This window comes from Micrasema longulum, unplaced genomic scaffold (assembly GCF_059751315.1).
Source record: "Micrasema longulum isolate JH-2025_06_02 unplaced genomic scaffold, ASM5975131v1 h1tg000199l, whole genome shotgun sequence".
Lineage (NCBI taxonomy): Eukaryota > Metazoa > Arthropoda > Insecta > Trichoptera > Brachycentridae > Micrasema > Micrasema longulum.
In genome coordinates this window covers 34864-56160 of record NW_028277404.1, presented here as the reverse complement: position 1 = coordinate 56160, position 21297 = coordinate 34864, and the positions used below count along the sequence as shown (strand labels likewise).

The following is a 21297-nucleotide window of genomic DNA, read 5'->3' as shown; positions in this document are numbered from 1 at the left end:
AATGTCAAGAAAAGCAGTCACCATAGTAATCGTAATTTAATTGTCACTTTTTTGTATTAGATACTCCTTACTATTTTGCAATATTGTATTATTTTTTAAAGTAAACGCCGATTCTTCCCCAATGAACTGTATTTATTTACGAGGAAAATAAATAACAAACCGACACGAGCGTTGCTTTATGATTGCGATAACTTAAGCATGTTAATTATTGTTCGTTGTGATCGCTCAAATGCTTATCATATTTTTAAGCACGTCTATAGTTATTTGTGGTTAGAAGACACAAATCTCAATTATTAAGATCTTATCTTTTAATTTTATTTTTAAAAAAATATTTGACAATCTGATCAGATTGAATTCATCTGATTTAGATAAACATTATCGAATAAAACAAATCGCACCTCCGATAAAATATAGTCATAACATTAAAAAAAAAAAAAATGTTAAAGTTAAGATATATATTAAAGGAAAAAACAAATTTAAATATACATGACATATTGGCGTTGTTTTATTGGGTGAACGGTTAAACAAAATGAAAATACATTATTTTATTGCATGTTATTTTAATTTTAAGGCTCCACTGGAAAGTCTAGTTTTTTGAGTTATGACCATAAGATGTGCGATAAACACATTAATTGTGTTTTATGTACACTGCAAATTCATACGTATGTGTGTTTATTTAATAGTATCTGTGGATGGTACAAAATATTAAATACACTGGCAAATTAATGTAACAGTTTATATCTGCTAAGCGAGCCACAAGTATTGTGTTCACAACTCTTATGAAAATGATTATTTTTATATTAATTTTATGTGTCAGTGTAAAATGTGTAACAGCCACAAGTAAGCTTATATTTGTTTATTTATACATTTACTGGCCTTTTACCCGTGGCATTGCCTACGTGGAAGTAGAGAATTTTTTCATTACTACTACTACCATCACGCCATTTCCCCGTAGGGGTAAGCAGAGAGAATGAACTGTCACACACGTCTATCTTGGAAAACATTTTTTGCTTCTTCCACATGCCCTTCGGTTCTGCCTGCTTTTTACATGACCAGACTTAAAATTTTGGTTTATCTGATCATGCCACCTTCTTCTTGATCGTCCTCGTCTTACGTTACCGTTCATTTTCGCCATATATACTTGTTTTACCATTCCTTCGTCGTCCATTCATTCCACATGACCAAACCATCTCAGAGACCCTTTCTTAATCTATCGATTATACCTGACTCAGATTTACACTCTTGCCTGATTTCATAATTCTAAAAAATCATGTTCTAAAAAATCTTCTAAAAAAAATGAACGGTCAGGAGCAATGTAGAAAATAAACATGAACAGTGACGTTTTAGGGGCGTGGCCAATGGAATGACCGTTTTTGCGGGAATTCAAAATTACAAATTTGAAATTAATTTTTTGCTGGACAATATTTCCCTATTGGGTTTATGATGACGGTTTTTTGCTTTCCTGAAAAGTTACACTTTTGGAGTTATAATCATATGTCCCCCCAACAAAGATTTAGTCTAGAAACATGTAGCTTCCCGTGGTCTTAATAAAAATATACACGTGCTTCAGGGCTAGACAGAGGAACATTCCTTATGATTAACTTTTTTTTTAATTCTAGTGATTTTTATTAAAAAAAAAATTTCTATAAAAAAAGTATGTATTATTATAATTTAGAACCTGAGAAAATCCGGCATCCAGGGATCTCGGGGTGCTGTTTATCGCTAAGTTATCATTTAATCTACATATAATATAATTATGCATTTAACCCCTTAAAATGCTTGGATTTGTTCTTGGAAATAATAAGATTTTTCAAATATTCAAGTTCTGAAAACACTGTATAATTCCTCGGTATGAAGTCACTAGGAATTTTGTTCCATCATTTGGTGGCCAAATGAAACCACGTATTCCTTAATGATAGAGAGGGTACAGAAAAAAATTCTGCGTTATCTGTATCTCAGAGAGTATGGATTTTACCCGTGGCTTTTCCTGACTGACTTCTTACTAGGAATTCTGGGCTACCAATCATTGTTGGGGAGAAAGGATATTTATTTGGGTGTTCACTTTTTCCAACTCATTGGTGGTCGCACACATAATTCCGATATTCTGAATGAATTAGGTTTATTTGTCCCTGATAATTATCTTCGACAAAGGCAACACAGGTTGTTTTACCTACCACGATGCAGTCTGCCGATGGTTATGCCGGTAGGGAGAGCAATCGTGTTATTCAATCGTATCGCCTCGGATGTTGATATATTTCATGACAGTGGGATTTCTCTTAGGAGGGCAATTTCCAAATTGTAATATTTATGTCCATTTTATATGACTTCACTATTTAATAATGATGTGTAGAGAATTAATTGGATACTATGTAACGTTCTAAATGAAACTAAAAATAAATAAATGAAAATAAAATAAACCAATGATTCCATCCATTCCATGATGAAATTCCTAATATTCTTCTATACCACCAACCCCCCCCCATCTTAAAGACCTCTAATATTTTTTTATCTCTTTCGGTAAGGCATCATGTCCCACAACAGTACATCAACGTTCTCATATGTCTTAGCAAGTTGCTTGCGGAGTTTTAGGTTTATGTTATTTTACTAATTGTTTATTTTTTTTAACGCAAGACTCGCTCGATGTATGTGGCAGCCGACTTCTCCTTTTGTTTTACCATCGCAGAGGTGATAATTTAAACGCTCTCGCGGACGTAGAAAAAGCTATTTTCTCGCGTATATACATACAAAATACGCGACGTCAAAGTGTTTTCTGCGGCCGTGAGAGCGGTTCCAAATAGCACAAACTCTTTCCGGTTTTTAGAGTTGCTCTTAACATTACCACATTTATTTGCTGCTCATTACGGGCCACAGTCATCATTTTAGTTTTGCTTCCGTTTATTTTCATTTGATTAATTTTAATAAGTTGGAAATAATATTTTGTGTTTCGTTCTGATTTTTACATATTTTTGTATTTTTTTAAAATATACGAGCAATTGAGATTCGTATCGAATACGTATATAAATTAGAATTCGTGTATTTAACCTAACATAGCTTAATCTAATCTAACCTAGCCTAATCTTATCTAACCATATAAAATAATGTATATGGATATCAGTTAATTTCTATTCCCGTAACTAATATTAGATAACTTGAACAAAAAAAACTGTAAAACTTTGAAAGGAGAATAATATAAAAGCTTACCCATTTACAAGGTTTGTAATATATGGATATTCAAATGTAGGTAATATGGTAAATATTTACACATTGTGTAAAGTGATCACTCAAACCATCTAACGAAAGGTCGGGTAACGTCGGGTAAATGGATTGATTTAAATGTTACCTACTCAAAGAGGTTTATCTCTGTTAGAATTTAAATATTTGTTGTAAAAAATAAATTGAAAATATTGATTTTTGCCTTTTTTTGTACCAGTTCGGGATCATGCTGTGAAAAAATACAGTAAAAATCCGTCGAACGCCCCGACCACTAGCTACAAAGCAGACTTATCACCACAAGGTATCTCTTTTCACGAATTAGTCTTAGATAAGAGAGTAGCCATTGAGTCAAAAACACTCGTCGAGGATTCTCGTTATTTTTAAGAAACATAACTGTAATCTTTATTCTCCCGCACTCAGCTAACACTCAAACTAATAAAAATGTGTGATTTAGGCAATATAAAAAAAAAGTATTCAAAACTTGAGCTTCGATTACTTGGCGAATTATTTCTTGATCATTTTTATGTTTTTTTAAGCCTGTCCTGACCCTAACGCCGAGTTTGTCAAATGTCCCGACCCATGTCCTCACACGTGCGACAATTGGGCAGACACGTGGAGGGACCCGATAATCGACTGCCAGGAAACTTGTGCCCCAACGGGCTGCACGTGCAAGAGTGGATATATTTTGGATCCTGCAAATGGCCAATGTGTCCTACCACAATATTGCAGTAAGTTTAATTTAATGTGATAAAAATTAGTAAGTATGGTCGGAGTGTGGTATTTTAGTTAATTTAAGAAAGAAAATTTGACAGCCACACAAAGTTTATAGCAAATATCTCGGTAACTCATTCAATGGAGTTTTCTAAGACGGCTTCTAACACTCATATATTAATAAGTTTAGTATGGTAATCCTATGTAATACATAATTATGAACAATTCACCACCTGCTTGTATGTATCATCACCATCACCATTATCATTCCCTTTCCGCACCTAATGGTGCATGGGGCACTGATTCGGTACACTAATTTCAGCGTCACTTTTGCTACATAAATCATCTTACGCCTCAGGTACCAGTACAGGGACTGTGACATATTCTAGTGTAAAAACACCCTGTGTATTCTGTGTTACTATAGTTTTAAGTCGGCCTAGTGGTTTAGTGTTCCGCCCATTTACCTACCATGCAAGATATTTCGTGTTCGATCCCCGATATGGTTGACATGAAATATTTGGATATTACTAATATTTAGGCTGGCACCTGTAGCGCAAAACTGATTATCTCGCCTTCATGTTAAAAAAATGACCAAGATACGCTGAGATTGGTTTACCAATGCAGTGCCTTATGCACCATTAGGTGCAGAAAGAGAATGATGATAATGATAGTTTTAAGTCAGTAATTTTGCATACGTTTATTTGTGTAAATTGTTTGTGGATACCTTATTCCTGAATTAATATAAAGAGGAATTGAGGGGATCCTGGCGGTAGGGATGACGTGTTGGCCTCTGTCCATACATCTTCCTCCTCCCTCCTTAATCTGCATAGAGTTAGTATTCTGTAGGAATATTAATAATAAATTTTCTTTATGCGCAGCTGACAAGAGTCACGTCCTCCAAGAGTCAATAACAGCTGCGGGTGGATGGCGAGCTAAAGGATCTCCGGCGATGTAAAAACACCCTTTCAAATAAATATTTCATTCAACCATGTCGGGAGTCAAACCCGAGACCTCTTGTATGGTAAACAAACAGTTACACCACGAAGCATACAGAAAATAAATCATGCATCCCTGTCCCTAATCCTGCCCCATTTACGAAAAGTGTTGGGGTGGCGATTATAATTTGCGTGGATATTATTTGACTGTATCCGTTGATCCGTGTTAAAATTTGCGAGGAAATAAATAATGTCCTGGCTTCTGGGTAGTTTTTTTCCTTTTTGGTGAACACAGTACCTTTACTATAGTTATTTGCAAAATATAAAGATGAATGTGGCGGAGCGGTGGTCAGATGATGTAAAAATGTTCAGATGCTGGCAGATGATTATAGGACGAGCAGATGCGGGCAGATAAAATTAGATGCATGCGGTAGTTGGCAGAAATCATTAAGAAAAAAAAATGTAATTGTTGATGTTGGTTGCTATGGATATGAAAAATTGTTCCCATAGCAACTGTAGCTACCCATGGCCAAAAAGACGAGGAGAATAACAAACATTAAAAGTTGGGAGATCACAGGATGGGTAGGATAGGTGAACCTTCATCCACCGGTGGTCTACCCAGCCACAAATCACTTAATCCCATCAACCACTCGCGCAACCAAGTGTATTTCCATTTTATTTATTTTTTCATTCTTTTTGTTAATGTCATATATACATATATATATTCACGTATAAATATGTGCACGTATTATGTTTCTTTACTAACTGTGTACAATATGTAGAAACCTATTATTGGTTCCGAGTCGATGCAATATATCTGATGACGACTATATATATGTATGTGAACTGTTGATTTCCAAAATAAAAGAAAATGAAATAACATAGTCTAAGGTGACATTAATTATGTTTAATTTATTTACAGCCCCAAAAGTATGCACGGCAAATGAGCAATGGAATTCTTGTTCAGACTATTGTAACTGGGAAAAGAATTGCGATGGATATTTGTATGGAATAAGAAATTTATGCCTTCAGCCACCAAATGGAGACCCATCATTAATACCTTGTATTGGTCGCTGCGTTTGTCCATCGGGTTACGTAAGAATCAAAGACAAATGTACCATTCCTAACCAATGTAAGAATATGAGACTATTGACTACACTCTCACAATTTCAATCAGTTTCCTCAGATCAGAATGTATCTTCATGCAAACAGGCTTGGATGAACTCAACTGCTACAAATGAACAATGCTTTGAGTACATCCAAGTTTGTAAACAGGTTGGATTTCCTCTCTAGGGAGTAATTTAAATCTAAATTTGTTGCGACTGATGGAAAACATTTTTGAGAAGGGAAGTCTACGCACTTATGGGGCTTTTATTTTTATTTAACACTTTATATACATATAAGGGCGGGCACATTGCCTTAAGACAATTTCTTCCTACCTACCTAAACCGTTCAGTTTGAAAAATTACAAATACATGAACATATTGAATTTTACAATTTTATACAAAATTAAAAACAAAGAAACACACTATGCTATGAAGAGAGGAGAGGGGATGGGAAGAAAAGAGGAAGGATAAAGGAATAACTTAAATATTTAGATAGTGACATTTCAATCTTGACCTTAATGTGAATAAAGATGGGGCATCTCTTACATTAGTGGGTAGATTATTCCACAATCGAGCAGCTACTACTGTGAAAGAGAAGGCAAGTAAATTATAGCAATGAAAGGGTATTAAAAGGGTTCTCTCGTTTCTAGAACGAAGAGGTAGTCCGTGTTGAGATAGAGGTTGGAAGAGCTCTCTCAGATAAACAGGCGAAGTGAGATTATTTAGAATATTGTGGTGAAGTGATAGAATGTGAATATTTCTTCTTTGCCTGATACTGAGCCAGTGTAGTTGCGTGCGATATTCGGTTATGTGGTCGAATTTGCGAAGATCAAAAATATAACGTATGCAAACATTTTGCAATCGTTCGAACTAATCAAGTAATTCTTAGTTGGCATCTGGATAAGATACATCTGCATAATCAAGGAGTGGAAGAAGTAAGCTCTGGACTTATATTTGCTTAACATTAATTGGCAAGAAATTCTGTAATCTTTTAAGTGAGTGCAAACTACTATAAAGTTAACGACTAACTTTGGGCTTTATGGCTCATGATCTGCCAGGAAATGGGGATGTTTAAACATAGGCGTAATGGTAAATGTTATACAGTGTGTAAAGTGGCCACTTGTGTGTGAACCAGCCAATGTGTGTGAACCAGCCAATTAGAGATCATAAGCCTTATAAATGCCTAGAATTCTTGTTCTTCTGACCTTCTCAAAAATGTTTCCCCTCTGTTGCAACAAATTTAGTGCTAGAAATGATATGTGTATATTTCAACTGCAATATATTCTCTTTACCATTTTCTTTGAATCAAACATCTCTAGCAGATTCTACTTAAACGAAATCTAATTTTTCATCCAGTCTAAAGATTTCTTCTCGTTTATATGATAGCATTGTAAATTTGGTAATGCATCCAAAATAAAATACGCTTATTGGATTTTAATTCTACTTTATTAAAACAATTATCAATAGGGTATATCAACCTTAGAGTATATACTCTAAGATATCAACAATGTTTTAGTATGTACAAATGCTTGCAGACTGGCTGAATTTCCTCCCAAGGGGGTTATTCATACCTAAATGTATTGCAACAGAGAGAAAAACATTATTGAGAAGGCAATATGGAAGACTAGGCATATGACATGTCATTGGCTGGTTTAAGTAGCCACTTTACACACTGTGTAACATTCACCATTCTGCCCATGTTTAAAAATCCACATTTCCTCAACCCTTCCATCTGTTGACTTTTGTGAAGTAAAGGAGCTGAAACCTTTATCATGAAATGTTACAGAGTGTGTGAAGTGGCCACTCAAACCAGCCAATGACAGGTCATAAGCCCTGTAAATGCCTAGACTTCCGTATACCCTTCTCAATAATGTTTTCCCTCTCTGTTGCAATAAATTTAAATAAAAGGGTATATTGTGACGCGTTTCGTCTTTTAAGGACATTTTCAAAACTCAGAGTTTCAAACAGAGTTTTGTAAATGTCCTAACAAGACGAAAAATGGCACAATATACTCTCTCGGATGTTTTAAAAAATAAAGTAGAATTAAAATCCAATAAACTTGTTTTAATATAATAAATAAAATCACTTTGTTTTTATGTAGAACTTATATTTTTATAATTTGACAACCAACTAGTTTCCGCAATACTATGCCGTCTTCAGGGTTAATTACAAACTAACATAATATATATTACATTTTCACAGTAATAGTAGAGTGGGCGTGGCTACAGAAGTAGAGGAGAGGAGGTTTGTGTGTGGATGTAGGGAGAGGTAACATATTTAAAATAAGATTATTACCAAGATTTATTTGATTATTAATAATATTAGAATTTTTATTTACAGCCTTTCTAATCTTCAATATTTCAAAATAATCAAGTGCATATCCATTTTTGTTTGTATGTAAAATTTCTATGCCATCTTCAAAATTGAATGAATGACTGTATGTTAGGATATGTTCATCAAACTCTAATACATAAAAACAAAGTAATTTATTTTTTATATTAAATAATAATATTCCACAAAGTAAGTGCTTTAAACATCAAAAATATAAACGTGTTTTATTTTGGATACATTACCAAATTTAATTTGCAACTATTCTACCAATTCTAATAATATAGATGTATATAAATACCTTGTTTTTAAAACTGTCTGAATATTTGTTAATTATGTTTGTTTTTTAAGTGAGTCTTCTTTGTTTATTCTTAAATGTAATAAAAAAAACTAAATTGTTAAGTGTCCTCGGCACGGGAAACCCCAGTGAGGTCACATTATTTTTATTATTAATTATATTTTGTAACGAAAAATATGAATAAATAAATAAATTGTTTGCATACACAATAAATAAGCGTTTTAAAGTTGAAGCATATTTCTATCTATTTTAAACCTGTTTGATTGTGATTTTTCAGGTTGTACTGAGCCAAATACAAAACTGGTGGGGTGCCCAGTACCCTGTGTGGGGAATTGCACCTACTTTCCTCCCACTGGTTGTACAACACAGTGTTTTGCTGACCAGCTCGGATCTTGCATTTGCGCCGATGGTCATGTCCTCAATTCACTCAACAAATGCATTCCGTTAAATCAGTGCCGTGAGTTCTTAAAATACCATAACTATCTATATATGGTCCTACTATATGGTCCCCTTTTTACAAAATGTATATAATGTTGAAAGAGTCCAAAGAAAATTTTTAAGATTGATTAATTTCAAACTGCATATTCCTATCAAATCAACTACATGTCTTTGTTTAACTTTTTGAATTTACCTACTCGGGAGGATCGCAGGAAAATACCTGACCTAATATTATAAAAAAACATTAATTTTAAATTCAGTTGTTGCGAACTCCTGGATTTAATAAACATTAATATACCAATACGTAGAACTAGACAAAATAGTCTTTATTATTGTCACCCTTCTCAAACCAACTATCTTTGTCACTCCCCAATACCGCGTATACACAGACTAGGAAACGAATACCTCTCATATCGACATGTTTAACTCTAATCTCTGCGAATTCAAATCATCTCTTAATAAATATTTAATAATATTCTATAGTTAATTAACGAATTATTTGCAAAAGCTACTTATGCTAATGATCTGGTGTTGACTCATTTTATATTTTTTTTATCTTTTGTATGCTGACATACGTACATGTATACATATATATATTTCTTGTTATTTTTATTTTTCTTTTTATACCCATGTTTTAATATTGTTTTTAAATTTTTGTAAGTCTAATCAATTCATTATTTTGTAAATTTTATATTGTAAATGGCACTTATTCCGTATAATAAATAAATAAAAAAATTAAATAAATTAAAAAAATTAAGACATTTGTCATGTGGTCTCGTTCCCATTAGAACGAAACGGCAAGAATTTTGCAATGACATGTTTTAATAATCATCATCATCGTTCCCTTTCCGCACCTAATGGTGCATAGGGCACTGCATTGGTACACCAATCGCAGCGTATCTTGATGATTTTTGTTACATGACGGTAAGATGATCAGTCTTACGCTTCAGGTACCAGTCCAAGGACGATGAAATATTCTAGTGTGAAAACACCTTTTAAATAAATATTTGATATCAACCATGTCGGGAATCGAACCCGAGACCTCTCGCGTGGTAGGCAAACGCTCTGACTATTACACCACGAGGCATGAGCTGTAAGACGTGCAGGGATACTTATTTATTGTACAACGCCCTTGAGGTAATTTTTACAAAAATTGCGCTACATAAATTATTAAATAATATAATCAACTATACTTTCGGTGTCAAAGACAATCCATATACGCAGCTATTGAAATCCCAATGTGGTACCCTTTAAACTACTGGATACGGATAAGGAAATGATAATACAATAGAACTCCAATTATCCGAATCCATTGGGACCGGACTCCTTTAGGTTAGTAAAAAAATCGGATAATTGGATTTTTCCGATAAAAGAGACTATTTTAATTAAGTACCGTATTTGTTTAAAATGAAAATGAATTATTGAAAATGAAAAATAAGCTTTTAATTAATTAAATGAAAAGGCAAAACTTTTACATCTTAAGCGTAGTTACAAGTGCTGTACATTAGTACAGCATGTACGTACCGTATTGTAACGTACGTACGTACGCTGTTGTACGTATGCGTATGCTGTACGTACGCTGTTGTACGTACGTACGTCATTGCTTACTGAACATCTCCGTCAAAGTAAGCTGTTTGACTGTCATCACCAGTTTTCAGGCAGCCAATTCGTTATGTTGCGAATCGCAGTACGTTATATACTTTTTTTTTCTGAAATTCTGAAAGGAATTCGAAAAGTCGGAGATCGGATAGTTGGAGTTCTGTTGTATCAAATTCAGTTTTTATTTTGCATTCATATAAAATATTTGCGTTCTTATGATTTACCGTATTTTTGGGACCATAAATCGAACTTTTTTACTTCGAAAATCCAACCGAAAAATGGTGAGCGTCTTGTGGTCCGATACGTCTTATCGTCCGCAAAATACGGTACACAAATATCAAAAATTTTGGGGCCGTTTTCAAGTCGACTGACGAGTTTTTAATACGCAATAGGTCTGACATCTTGTCAGTGATTAGCTGTGAACAAGTGGCGAATAAATAATACAAATATAATTAATAAAAACGAAACAAAAAACACAGATGTTTAAACAGATTGGCTTAATTCAGCTATTGACTAGAAATGTAAACATTCTTAACAGTATTATGTTCAATTAAGAATAGAGATATGTACACAATAACATTACAGTGAGTAATTTGATTTAGTGGCCAGACATTTTGCCAATCTCCTTATTTGTCATTTTTTCATTACCCATTTTCAGTCACTTTGTTACATTTATTTAAGATCTTAACCTTTTAAGTCTCAACATTTTGTAAAAAAAAAACGCCTTCACTGTTTTTTCTTACCTAAAAATACGATTCAAACACGTAATATATAATAGATTTTCTAAACACAGTTTGATTTTCATGATCGCACCAAATACGAAAAAAAGTTCACTTTTATTTAAAAAAATATATTTATACAATACAGCACAACTACCAATTACGCTGTACATATATGATTAGTTTCACAAAAACACGTTTAAAAAAAGTTCAAATTGGATTAGTAAAATACAACAATTAGTCAATAAAAACTTTAGCTAATAAAGACAACTGTGACCTTTAACTAAAAAAACGGTAACAATGTGAAAAAATAAAATATCTGCAAACAGGTTTATAAATAAATCACTAGTAAAAAATATTCTAAAACCGGTAATCCCAGCATGGAAAAGATCCAACTCTCTCTGTAGGCTGTATATCAGTCCACTTATCCTCTCTGCGAGCATAATCAACGGTAAATTCGTCCTGCATTCAGGAAGATAAAATGAACGCAGTTATGCAGAAAGCAGCCAGTCCACAATATTGAAAAAATGCGATATTGGTGTATCATGTGAAGTAAGGTCAATCTTATGTTTTGCTAAAAACAGCCACGCTGCTTTCACACAAAAAACTGTAATAATCACCTTCTAAAAATAGTGTTGATCACAAAAACGGCATTTTTCAATTTGTAAAAAACACTCACAACTCTAGAAAAATCTTACAGTACTTTAAAATTACTACTAAAACTGGTCAAATGTGTAATTAGATACTTGTTTGAAAGATAAAAAACTAACATATTAATTGTTCATCATTTGTCAAAGTCAAAATTATTTCAAATTTGATTATTCACTTTTTTTACAAAACTGCTATTATCTCAGTTTTGCTTTTCAATGGCTGGCTGCTTTCTGCATAACTACGTTCAAATGGTCTGTGTTGCCTAGTTCTTAACCCTTTAATGCCCATTTTTTCTAATTCTAATTTAAAATATTTTTTTATGATTATTTTTGGTTGCAAATACTGGGAAAAATAATGAAAAAAAAAGTTAATTTTTTTCTGTTTTAATTTTGTATTTTAGTTCATATATTTGTTTGACTTTTTTTAGGGATTTTTACAGCTATAACAAAAAAAATAAATAGAAATATATTAACAATACTAGAGTCAATTTAAGAATTTTGCTGTAAATCGAATAATACATAATATAGAAGAAAAGAGTTGACGTAATTGTTTGTGTGTGACGTTTGTATTCATGTGTATGTATGTAAACGCTTATATGTGCTAATGAATAGGGGAGGGTGTGTTTGTGCGTGTGTCTATGAATAAAGGAGAGGGTGCGTGTGTATGGGTGCTTAAGTATTTTTAAAAAAACTTGTATTTATATTGGAAAGAGCTTCGTAAGAATTTTGACCATAAAAAAAAAATGGTTTGTACCTACTTCGAAACCTTTTTGAAAATATTTTAGTCAAGCAACGTATTGTTATTCTATTCTTTTAAAGAATGGTAAATTTAAAAACATTTTTCTGAAAAAAAACGCATTTTATTTTAAAATTCAATTGATACACACTGAATGAATAATGAGCATCGAGTCCCATATAATACGGTAGGTAATCACAAAATGAAGTAAATACGTTTTAATGTCAACAATAAAACAAGGTAGGTATGACACTTAAGAAACTTGTGAGACCAAGATTATATAAAAGAATAGTGATGGGTACTTTAATGGGTAGTATCCACACTCTCTCATGTATAGGTATCGAAGAAACATCTGTACTCTCTCCACCACTAGTGAGTAAGTGACTTCTTCGGGCCTTCACACCACCACTCTCTCTAGTAATACTTTTTTTTTAATATTTTCATCACCGCACCACTTTCTAGAATACTACACACTCTTTTCTTTCTCTTGTAATACATTTGATTAATAATAATTTTATTTTTTAGCTTGTTCCGATCCTAACGCAGTATTCATGAATAATCCTCCCCCGTGTCCACCAACTTGTGAGTTTTTGACGGGGCAAAAACCTTGTAACCGCGCTGGATTAGCTTTTGGATGCACTTGTAAGGAAGGATTTGTTCTGGATATTAATGGAAAATGTATTACCAAGGATAAATGCCGTAAGAAAATTTCGTTGATTTGAAAAAAAAGTTATTTTGTTTATTTTTCCAAATTAAAATACTTAAAAATACAATAATATGACTTACGTAAAATATAACAATTTTATTAACAGCAAATTACGTGCTATAAAAAATACAGATTAAAATTACAGTTATTAAGTTGAATTTGGAAAAGATACCCACAAAGATTTTAAAAGCCGTTTACACTTGAACAATACAATATTGTTTTGTCCCAAGACTCGACCCTGAAAGACCAAATGCTATTCTTCGGATTCACTCATACAAGGAAGCGTTTGCAATTCAAATTGATTATACGTCTTCCTCGACAAGCCGAATTCAGTAAGAAAAACCGCCAACAAATATTTACATTTACAACTTTCAATGTCCCTTTCACTGTCGCTCTAAAACCCCTTCATCGTTTACATGGTAGAGACAAGGAAATAAATAAATCAATCTATCACCCAGTTCAAACCCCTTTATATCGACAGTGATAGGAAATATTAGTGTCTCCTCTCTGGAGCACCAGAACGTCCCCAAGGGACCCTCAAAGCCAGTCACAAAATTATTTTTATTATTATGTCGGTTCTCGAAGATATCTAGGAATAAATTAATTTGTATTTTATTTAGTTTTTTATTTTATTTATTAAAAGAAAACAACAGCCACTGTAAAAAAACGGTATTCACAAACAAACTAAACCAGTTTTATATACATAAGTATAAACAGTGCCAATTTTTTTAAATAAATAAAGTGTAAGCGTATGTTGTGTATTCATTTTACCAGCGCTCACGTGTGAACTGCGGCCAAATTTTTCCAAATTGTCCCAGCGTTCTGTCCTGCGCGGTCGAGGCTATTCATGAAACTGTGACTAAACAATATTATATTTTTATTTTATTTATTGGGGATATCAACAGTAATACATTTAACAAAAATACAACAAATAAAATATACAGAGAATAAAACCAATGACAGATATCCACAGAAATACATTAAATACACGTACAATACATACTAGTGTGTTTGTGTGAGTGTAAGTAAGTGAGAGGGTGGGTGTTATATTGGAATGAGGGTGGACATGTGTGTAAATATTGCACAAGTGTCAAGTGTCGAAAATATAAATATATTGAAAATATTAAGAATTAGAGATAAAATATAATAAAATAAGATAAAATAAGACTTTATTATTGAAACTAAGTAAAAGAGTATATAGTATTGTCTATATGTAAACGGTCATTTAACGTCTGAGCGTGGTCCATTCCCCTTTTTAATTATTTTAAGTGGTTGAAAACGAGACACAATTTTTTTTGACTTCAAAAAGAGAAGTCAAATTGTTTTCTATGACTTGTTTTAATTAAATTACCTAATTCGAGAGTGCTTTTATTTTGTTGATGAGATTCATTTCGATTAACAAAATATTAATTGTATTGTCTTATTTATGTCGTAGTACGTGGCGGCCTCCGTTGTGCAGTAGTTATGACGCTTAACTCACGGACAGAAGGTTTCGGGTCCGATTCCCGGTTAGAACACAAATATTAAATGGGATTTTTCTCAAGCCTTATGTGTTGTAATTCACCACTGTAATTGGGTCTTCTGGCCTGTTGGTACAAAATATCATTGCAATGAGTTATTTGATTTAGTGGCCAGATACTTTGTCATTCTCTTTATTTGTCATTCCCCATTGTCAGTCATTTTATTACGTTTATTTAAGAACGTAACCCTTAGGTCTCAACATTTGAAAAAAAAAATCATGAGAAGAAACGCGTGCACTCTTAATTTTTACCTAAAAATACGATTCAACTACGTGATATTGATTGCTTTTCTCAAAATTATTTTCATTTTTGTGATTGTAGCAAATATAATAAATAAGAATTTATTAAATTAAATGTACAATCCAGCACAACTGCCAATTACGCCGTATATATAAAATTAGTTTTTACAAAAACATGTTTATAGCTGCTGCATTTATGTTTTTATACTTTAAAACTACTTTTAATTACTTATATTGTATATGTATATGAAATCTTTTTATTGCTGCTCTTACTATAATGTGTCAATAATTTGAAGATGTTTTTTTAAATTTATTTAAATTTATTGTCTTTTATATTATTTAAAGCTTCTTCTCGTCAATTCTTTGAATCCCTTAAAATATGTTTGTGTATATTTATGCTTTTCCTTTTTGGAAATGTTTTTTTTTATTTTTTTATATCTGAGCATGTTTTTCATTTTTCATTTTAATTCTCACCTTTTAATTACTTTTACAAAAAAAAATTTTTATTTTTAATATTATTTCCATTTGTAAATACTATCTACAAACTTTAAAATAACTTTTTTACTTTAATTTTTAATTTAAACAACTTCCATCTATGTATTTTTTTCCTTCCCTTTTTTGTACTTTCATTGATAACCTTACATAATATGATTATTATATAATATGGAAACTTCACTGGTCCATTAGAGTTAAGTTTAACTGTGTAAAATATAAAATTATGTAACCGTACTGTATGTTTCCTGTATAAAAGAAAATAAAATAAACTAATTAAAGTTTACATTGAATTAATAAAGTACAAAAATAAGTCCAAAAAGACTTTAGCAAACAAAAACAACTGTGACATTTAACTTTAAAAAACCGGTGATAATGTGAAGAAATAAAATATCAACAAACATGTTTGTAAATAAATGAATTAAGCTAATTAATTAATAAATTCCTCATTGAGGAAGTTCAGTGGTTTTAAAAAAAAATATATTTGTTAATAGACTGTTAAACTAAGTCAATTTTTATTTTTTTTAAATTTTTATATATCGTATTATCGGCGCTACGATTTTTCAAAGTTTTGTATTTATGAAATAACTCCGCGTGTAACGTCAGAAGTTCATTTCCGCTTATTCTCATTCAGTTCTTCCCATTGGTCCAGAAGCGACAAGCAGACCGTAAATCTTCCATAGCTCTTAGATTATAGGTTGATTCACATGAACCAGTGACGTCATTTAAAGTAGTGCGTTTTTATCAAAATATTTATTATTATTTTTTCTGTACATTTTCAAGAAACTTTGCAGTACAATTTAATGCTCTAATTTTTACCCCGCGTAAGAAAACATTTTTTGTATCCAATTTCCCGTGGGGCTGAAGTTCCTCATTATGATTCATAATTAGAGAGGAAGATTCTAAAAATGTTTATCCCAGCATGGAAAAGATCCACCTCTCTCTGTCGTCTGTTCGACCGTTCAATCATCCTCCTTAAGGGCATAATCAATGGTAAATTTGCCCTGCATTCAGGAAAATCAATTGCCTGTTTTGCCTAGCTCTTCAGTAATTGCTCGGTACAGATAATTTTATGCGTTCCAAAATGTTAGGATTATAAATTAAACCCTTCAGAAGTTTGAAGGCCATCATTTACAAGGTAGTGCTCTTTCTGGCGCGCAAGCTTGTGCTATCAGGCACACCTAAAAGGAACAATGATGGGTATTTCAATGGATAATATCCATGCTCTCGTGTACATGTAACGAAGAAACTACTTCTGTACTCTCTCCACCATTAGTAAGTAAGTGGCTTCTTCAGGCCTCCACATCACCGCACCACTTTCTAGAATACTACACACTCTTTTCTTTCTCTTGTAATACATTTGATTAATAATAATTTTATTTTTTAGCTTGTTCCGATCCTAACGCAGTATTCATGAATAATCCTCCCCCGTGTCCACCAACTTGTGAGTTTTTGACGGGGCAAAAACCTTGTAACCGCGCTGGATTAGCTTTTGGATGCACTTGTAAGGAAGGATTTGTTCTGGATATTAATGGAAAATGTATTACCAAAGATAAATGCCGTAAGAAAATTTCGTTGATTTGAAAAAAAGGTTGATTTGTTTATTTTTCCAAATTACAATATACCAACGTATAACGGCTTAATTATAATAATAAAAATACTTTTATAGTTTTATTCCACTTTTATTTATAACTTTTTTTTTACCAGTGACCGGGGTTTCGTCGTGACCGACATCGTCAGACTGGTGTAACGGTATAACGGCTTACGTAAAATATAAAAATAGTATGAACAGCAAATTGCGTGTTATAAAAATTACAGTTTTAAATTACAGTTATTAAGTTGAATTTGGAAAAGATACACACATATATTTTAAAAGCCGTTTACACGTGAACAATACAATATTTTTTGTCCCGAGACTCGACCCTGAAAGACAATGCTATTCTTCAGATTCACTCATACGAAGAAGCGTTTTTTTTTGCATTAAAAATTGATTACCTATACCTCTTCCTCGACAAGCCAAATTCAGAAAGAAAAACCGCCAACAAATATTTACATTTACAACTTTCAATGTCCCTTTCACTGTCGCTCTAAAACCCCTTCATCGTTTACATGGTAGAGACAAGGGAGAGTATAAATAAATCAATCTATGGCCCAGTTCAAACCCCATTATGTCGACAGTGATAGGAAATGTAAGGATCTCAAATATTCTAGTGTAAAAACTTATTTTATGTCGACCATGTTGGGAATCGAACCCGAAAGCTCTTGTATGGAAGGCAAATACGCTGACCAATTAGTTTGTGATCGTAGAGCAATATTTCACAGTAGTGGCCGCTCGATTGTGGAATAATCTACCTACTAATGTTAGAGACACTCCTTTTTTATTTACATTTAAGTCAAGATTGCAATGTTACTATCTAAATATTTAAATTGTTCCTTTATGCTTTTTTTCCTTCCCTTCCCTTTTTTTCTCCTCATAGTAAAGTGTTATTTTTTTAAATTTTGTTTTATTTAGTTAATCTTTGTTTTTAATTTTTGTATAAAATTGTAAGATTCTTTAAGTCCATGTATTTGTAATTTATTCAAACTGAACGGTTTGGGTAGGTATGTAGAAATTGCCTAAAGGCAATATACCCGCCCTTATATGTACATATATTGTATATGTATATAAAGTGTTTGATAAATAAATGTTATATTGACTTTTATTTGATCTTGAAGAGGTTATCTGGTTATCTAAAAAGGCTTATATTCCAGGGTAAAAAAAATACTTGTAACTATTCTAAGTATCAAACCATATACTTTTGTACTTGTCAAGTTGTGTAAAAAAAATAAATTAAATCCACTCATTTAAAGTTGAAGAAAATCACGTGCGTAGTTGTTCTAAGATCATAACCATTTGACTACGAGAAGTATATACAAAATAAAATAGTTAGTTTAATAACAATACATGTGCCAGCCAGGATTTGTAGACGGTACTACCTGTTTCATGTACCAATTAGTAAAACATCGTATGTTAAAAATTATTTTTTTCGTCGGACTTTTTCAGTGTGCAATACAAAATTTTAAGATATAGATTACACAAACATCACTCTGTCAGATTGAAAATTAACATTAACACTAAAAATGCATTGTGTAACTTAGTAGATATTATAATAATAAATAAGTACATCTCCCTTCCCCTCCTTATCCTCTCTTCAAGCATCCTTGTCCTAATCCCGCCCAATTTACAATAACTTACTGTTCTTAACTTATTTTTTTTATTTTTTTATTATTATTTAAAATATTTACAATTACATGAAAATAACATTTTTATATGTAAACTTATGTGTTTTATATGTAAATGTATTTATTTGATATGTAATATATTTTCTTTACTAACTTTCTATAGTTTGTGGAAATCTGTTATAAGTTCTGAGTTTATACACTATATCTGTTTGTTTACTATAAACATGTATATAGAACTGTTGATTTCCCAAATAAAATAAAATAAAAAAATAAAATAAAATAAAATAAAATAAAATAAAATAAAATAAAATAAAATAAAATAAAATAAAATAAAATAAAATAAAATAAAATAAAATAAAATAAAATAAAATAAAATAAAATAAAATAAAATAAAATAAAATAAAATAAAATAAAATAAAATAAAATAAAATAAAATAAAATAAAATAAAATAAAATAAAATAAAATAAAATAAAATAAAATAAAATAAAATAAAATAAAATAAAATAAAATAAAATAAAATAAAATAAAATAAAATAAAATAAAATAAAATAAAATAAAATAAAATAAAATAAAATAAAATAAAATAAAACAAAATAAAATAAAATAAAATAAAATAAAGTATATCGTAAGACCAGTAATCCACCGTTGACTAAAAATAGCATAATTTTCAAACCGTTCTTCTTTAATTTATTTGGTACTAAAACAATTTGTTATCTTCAGCCAAAATATGCTACAAGCCTAATGAGGAATATTTGACATGTGGATCTCCTTGCGAACCTACATGTTTGGACAAAAACCCCAAATGCAAAGCTAAATGTGGGCCAGGATGCTTTTGCAAAAAAGGTTTTGTAAGAGATAATGGAAATTGCATCCCAGTCAAGAATTGCAGTAAGTCCACCTCATTACAAAATCTCATCAGTCGTCTACGGAGATTAAGAATATAGATAATTATATACATTTATTTATATTTATAATTATCTAAATTCAATATGTTACCCGAATATTGCAAAACCATGACCCGGATTCAATTAAATAAATTTGCAAAAAAATGGTATCTGGGTAGAGAAAAATCGGAAAATTTACTCAAAGTGCATTCTTTAAATAATAAATGGTATAAATTAATATTGTATAACTCTATAATAAATTAACTAGTAGGTAGTAATGTAACTGTTTATTTAGCATTAAAATGTCTACCTTAAAACAGGTTGTACCTGGTCAGGCAGACTAGACATGATCCAGAGAAATCTATTACCTGTGTGTATGTAGTAGATAAAGAAATTGTTTTATTATTATTATTATTAATGTCGGCTATAGCGGCGCATCAGTCACTTAGTATTTCTGTTGTCAATATTTTTATTTTTATTTTTAAATAATGTTCAACATACGTCTATTCTTGACTACATTTTGATTTGTTTTTCCAGAGTGTTAACTCCAAGAGACGACACTTTAACACACAGGAAACCATCTACAGTAAAAAAAGATGTTTAAACATAGGCAAAATGGTGAATGTTGCAGTATGTAAAATGGCTACTTAAACTACCCAATGACAGTTCAGAAGCCCTGTAAATGCCCAGAATTTTATTTTGAATTATTGTTCTTCATCTCCGGTTATAAAATATATATTAAAATACATATATGTATCTAAAATATGCAAACCATACTTATTATTTTGTATTAATTTATTTTTTGGATTCAATTCCTAGTTTGTTCATACATTAGTAATTAGTAAAAAAATATCTATAGAAGAAAACTATAAATGCCTTTTCAAATTGTTATTTAATATTTTTTAGAAATCTGTTATGCTGTTGTTTTCTCAAAATTATTATTTTTATTTTTTATTTATAATAAATTTTATATTTGAAGCACTTACTTTGTAATTGTTTATTTTAATTCAAATTTACACAATACTCGAACAATTTGGTTTAAAACATTTATTTAAAAACTTATTTTATAATTCAGGTTTTATTGTTATACAAGCTTCCTTATTAAAGCAAGACAGGCATCATGGCGCAGTAAATTAAACGGCCAATTGCGAAATTGGCGTCGTGGGTTCGATTCCCGAAGATCGCTACAAGAAAAAATCCAACAAAGATTTTTTTCTCAATTTGTCCAAGTGTTGTGTGGGGTTCTTCCATTCATAACATAACATATCCTCTCTTTCCTACCTGCTGACAAGCCTCTAAAAGAGGCTTGGGGTTTTCCTTTTTAAAAAATGTGTTGTAGTGGAATCTGCTTCGTGTAGTAATGATAAATTGTATGGAATTATAAATTTACCAATGTTTTTTCGCAAAATGGCGTGTATAAAATAAAATATTTCAGCTTACATATTTTGTCCAGAGTTTTATTTACAACTTAATCGACATATCTTGATAAATATAATTCCT

At 31.4% G+C, this 21297-nt stretch overlaps 2 protein-coding genes across 2 annotated transcripts in view; one reads left to right on the top strand and one right to left on the bottom strand.

Moving 5' to 3' along the window:
* The window catches only part of LOC148283767 (uncharacterized), a 50999-nt gene that overhangs the window by 10637 nt on the left and 19065 nt on the right, over positions 1–21297 (bottom strand). The gene's annotated exons all lie outside the window — the stretch shown is intronic.
* On the top strand, positions 733–21236 carry LOC148283768 (zonadhesin-like). The gene is made up of 8 exons (XM_088243298.1): positions 733–840; positions 3750–3941; positions 5782–5991; positions 8869–9048; positions 13259–13432; positions 17078–17251; positions 19634–19801; positions 20335–21236. The coding sequence occupies exons 1-8, from the start codon at positions 780–782 to the stop codon at positions 20340–20342; spliced, it is 1167 nt and encodes a 388-aa protein (XP_088099424.1). The 5' UTR covers positions 733–779; the 3' UTR covers positions 20343–21236.

Excerpts from the sequence above, each read along its gene's own strand:
- LOC148283768 (XM_088243298.1), top strand. The coding sequence starts at position 780 with ATGAAAATGATTATTTTTATATTAATTTTATGTGTCAGTGTAAAATGT. Across the intron at positions 5,992-8,868 it reads ATGTACCATTCCTAACCAAT|GTTGTACTGAGCCAAATACA; the intron begins GTAAGAATATGA and ends GTGATTTTTCAG. Across the intron at positions 9,049-13,258 it reads CATTCCGTTAAATCAGTGCC|CTTGTTCCGATCCTAACGCA; the intron begins GTGAGTTCTTAA and ends TTTATTTTTTAG.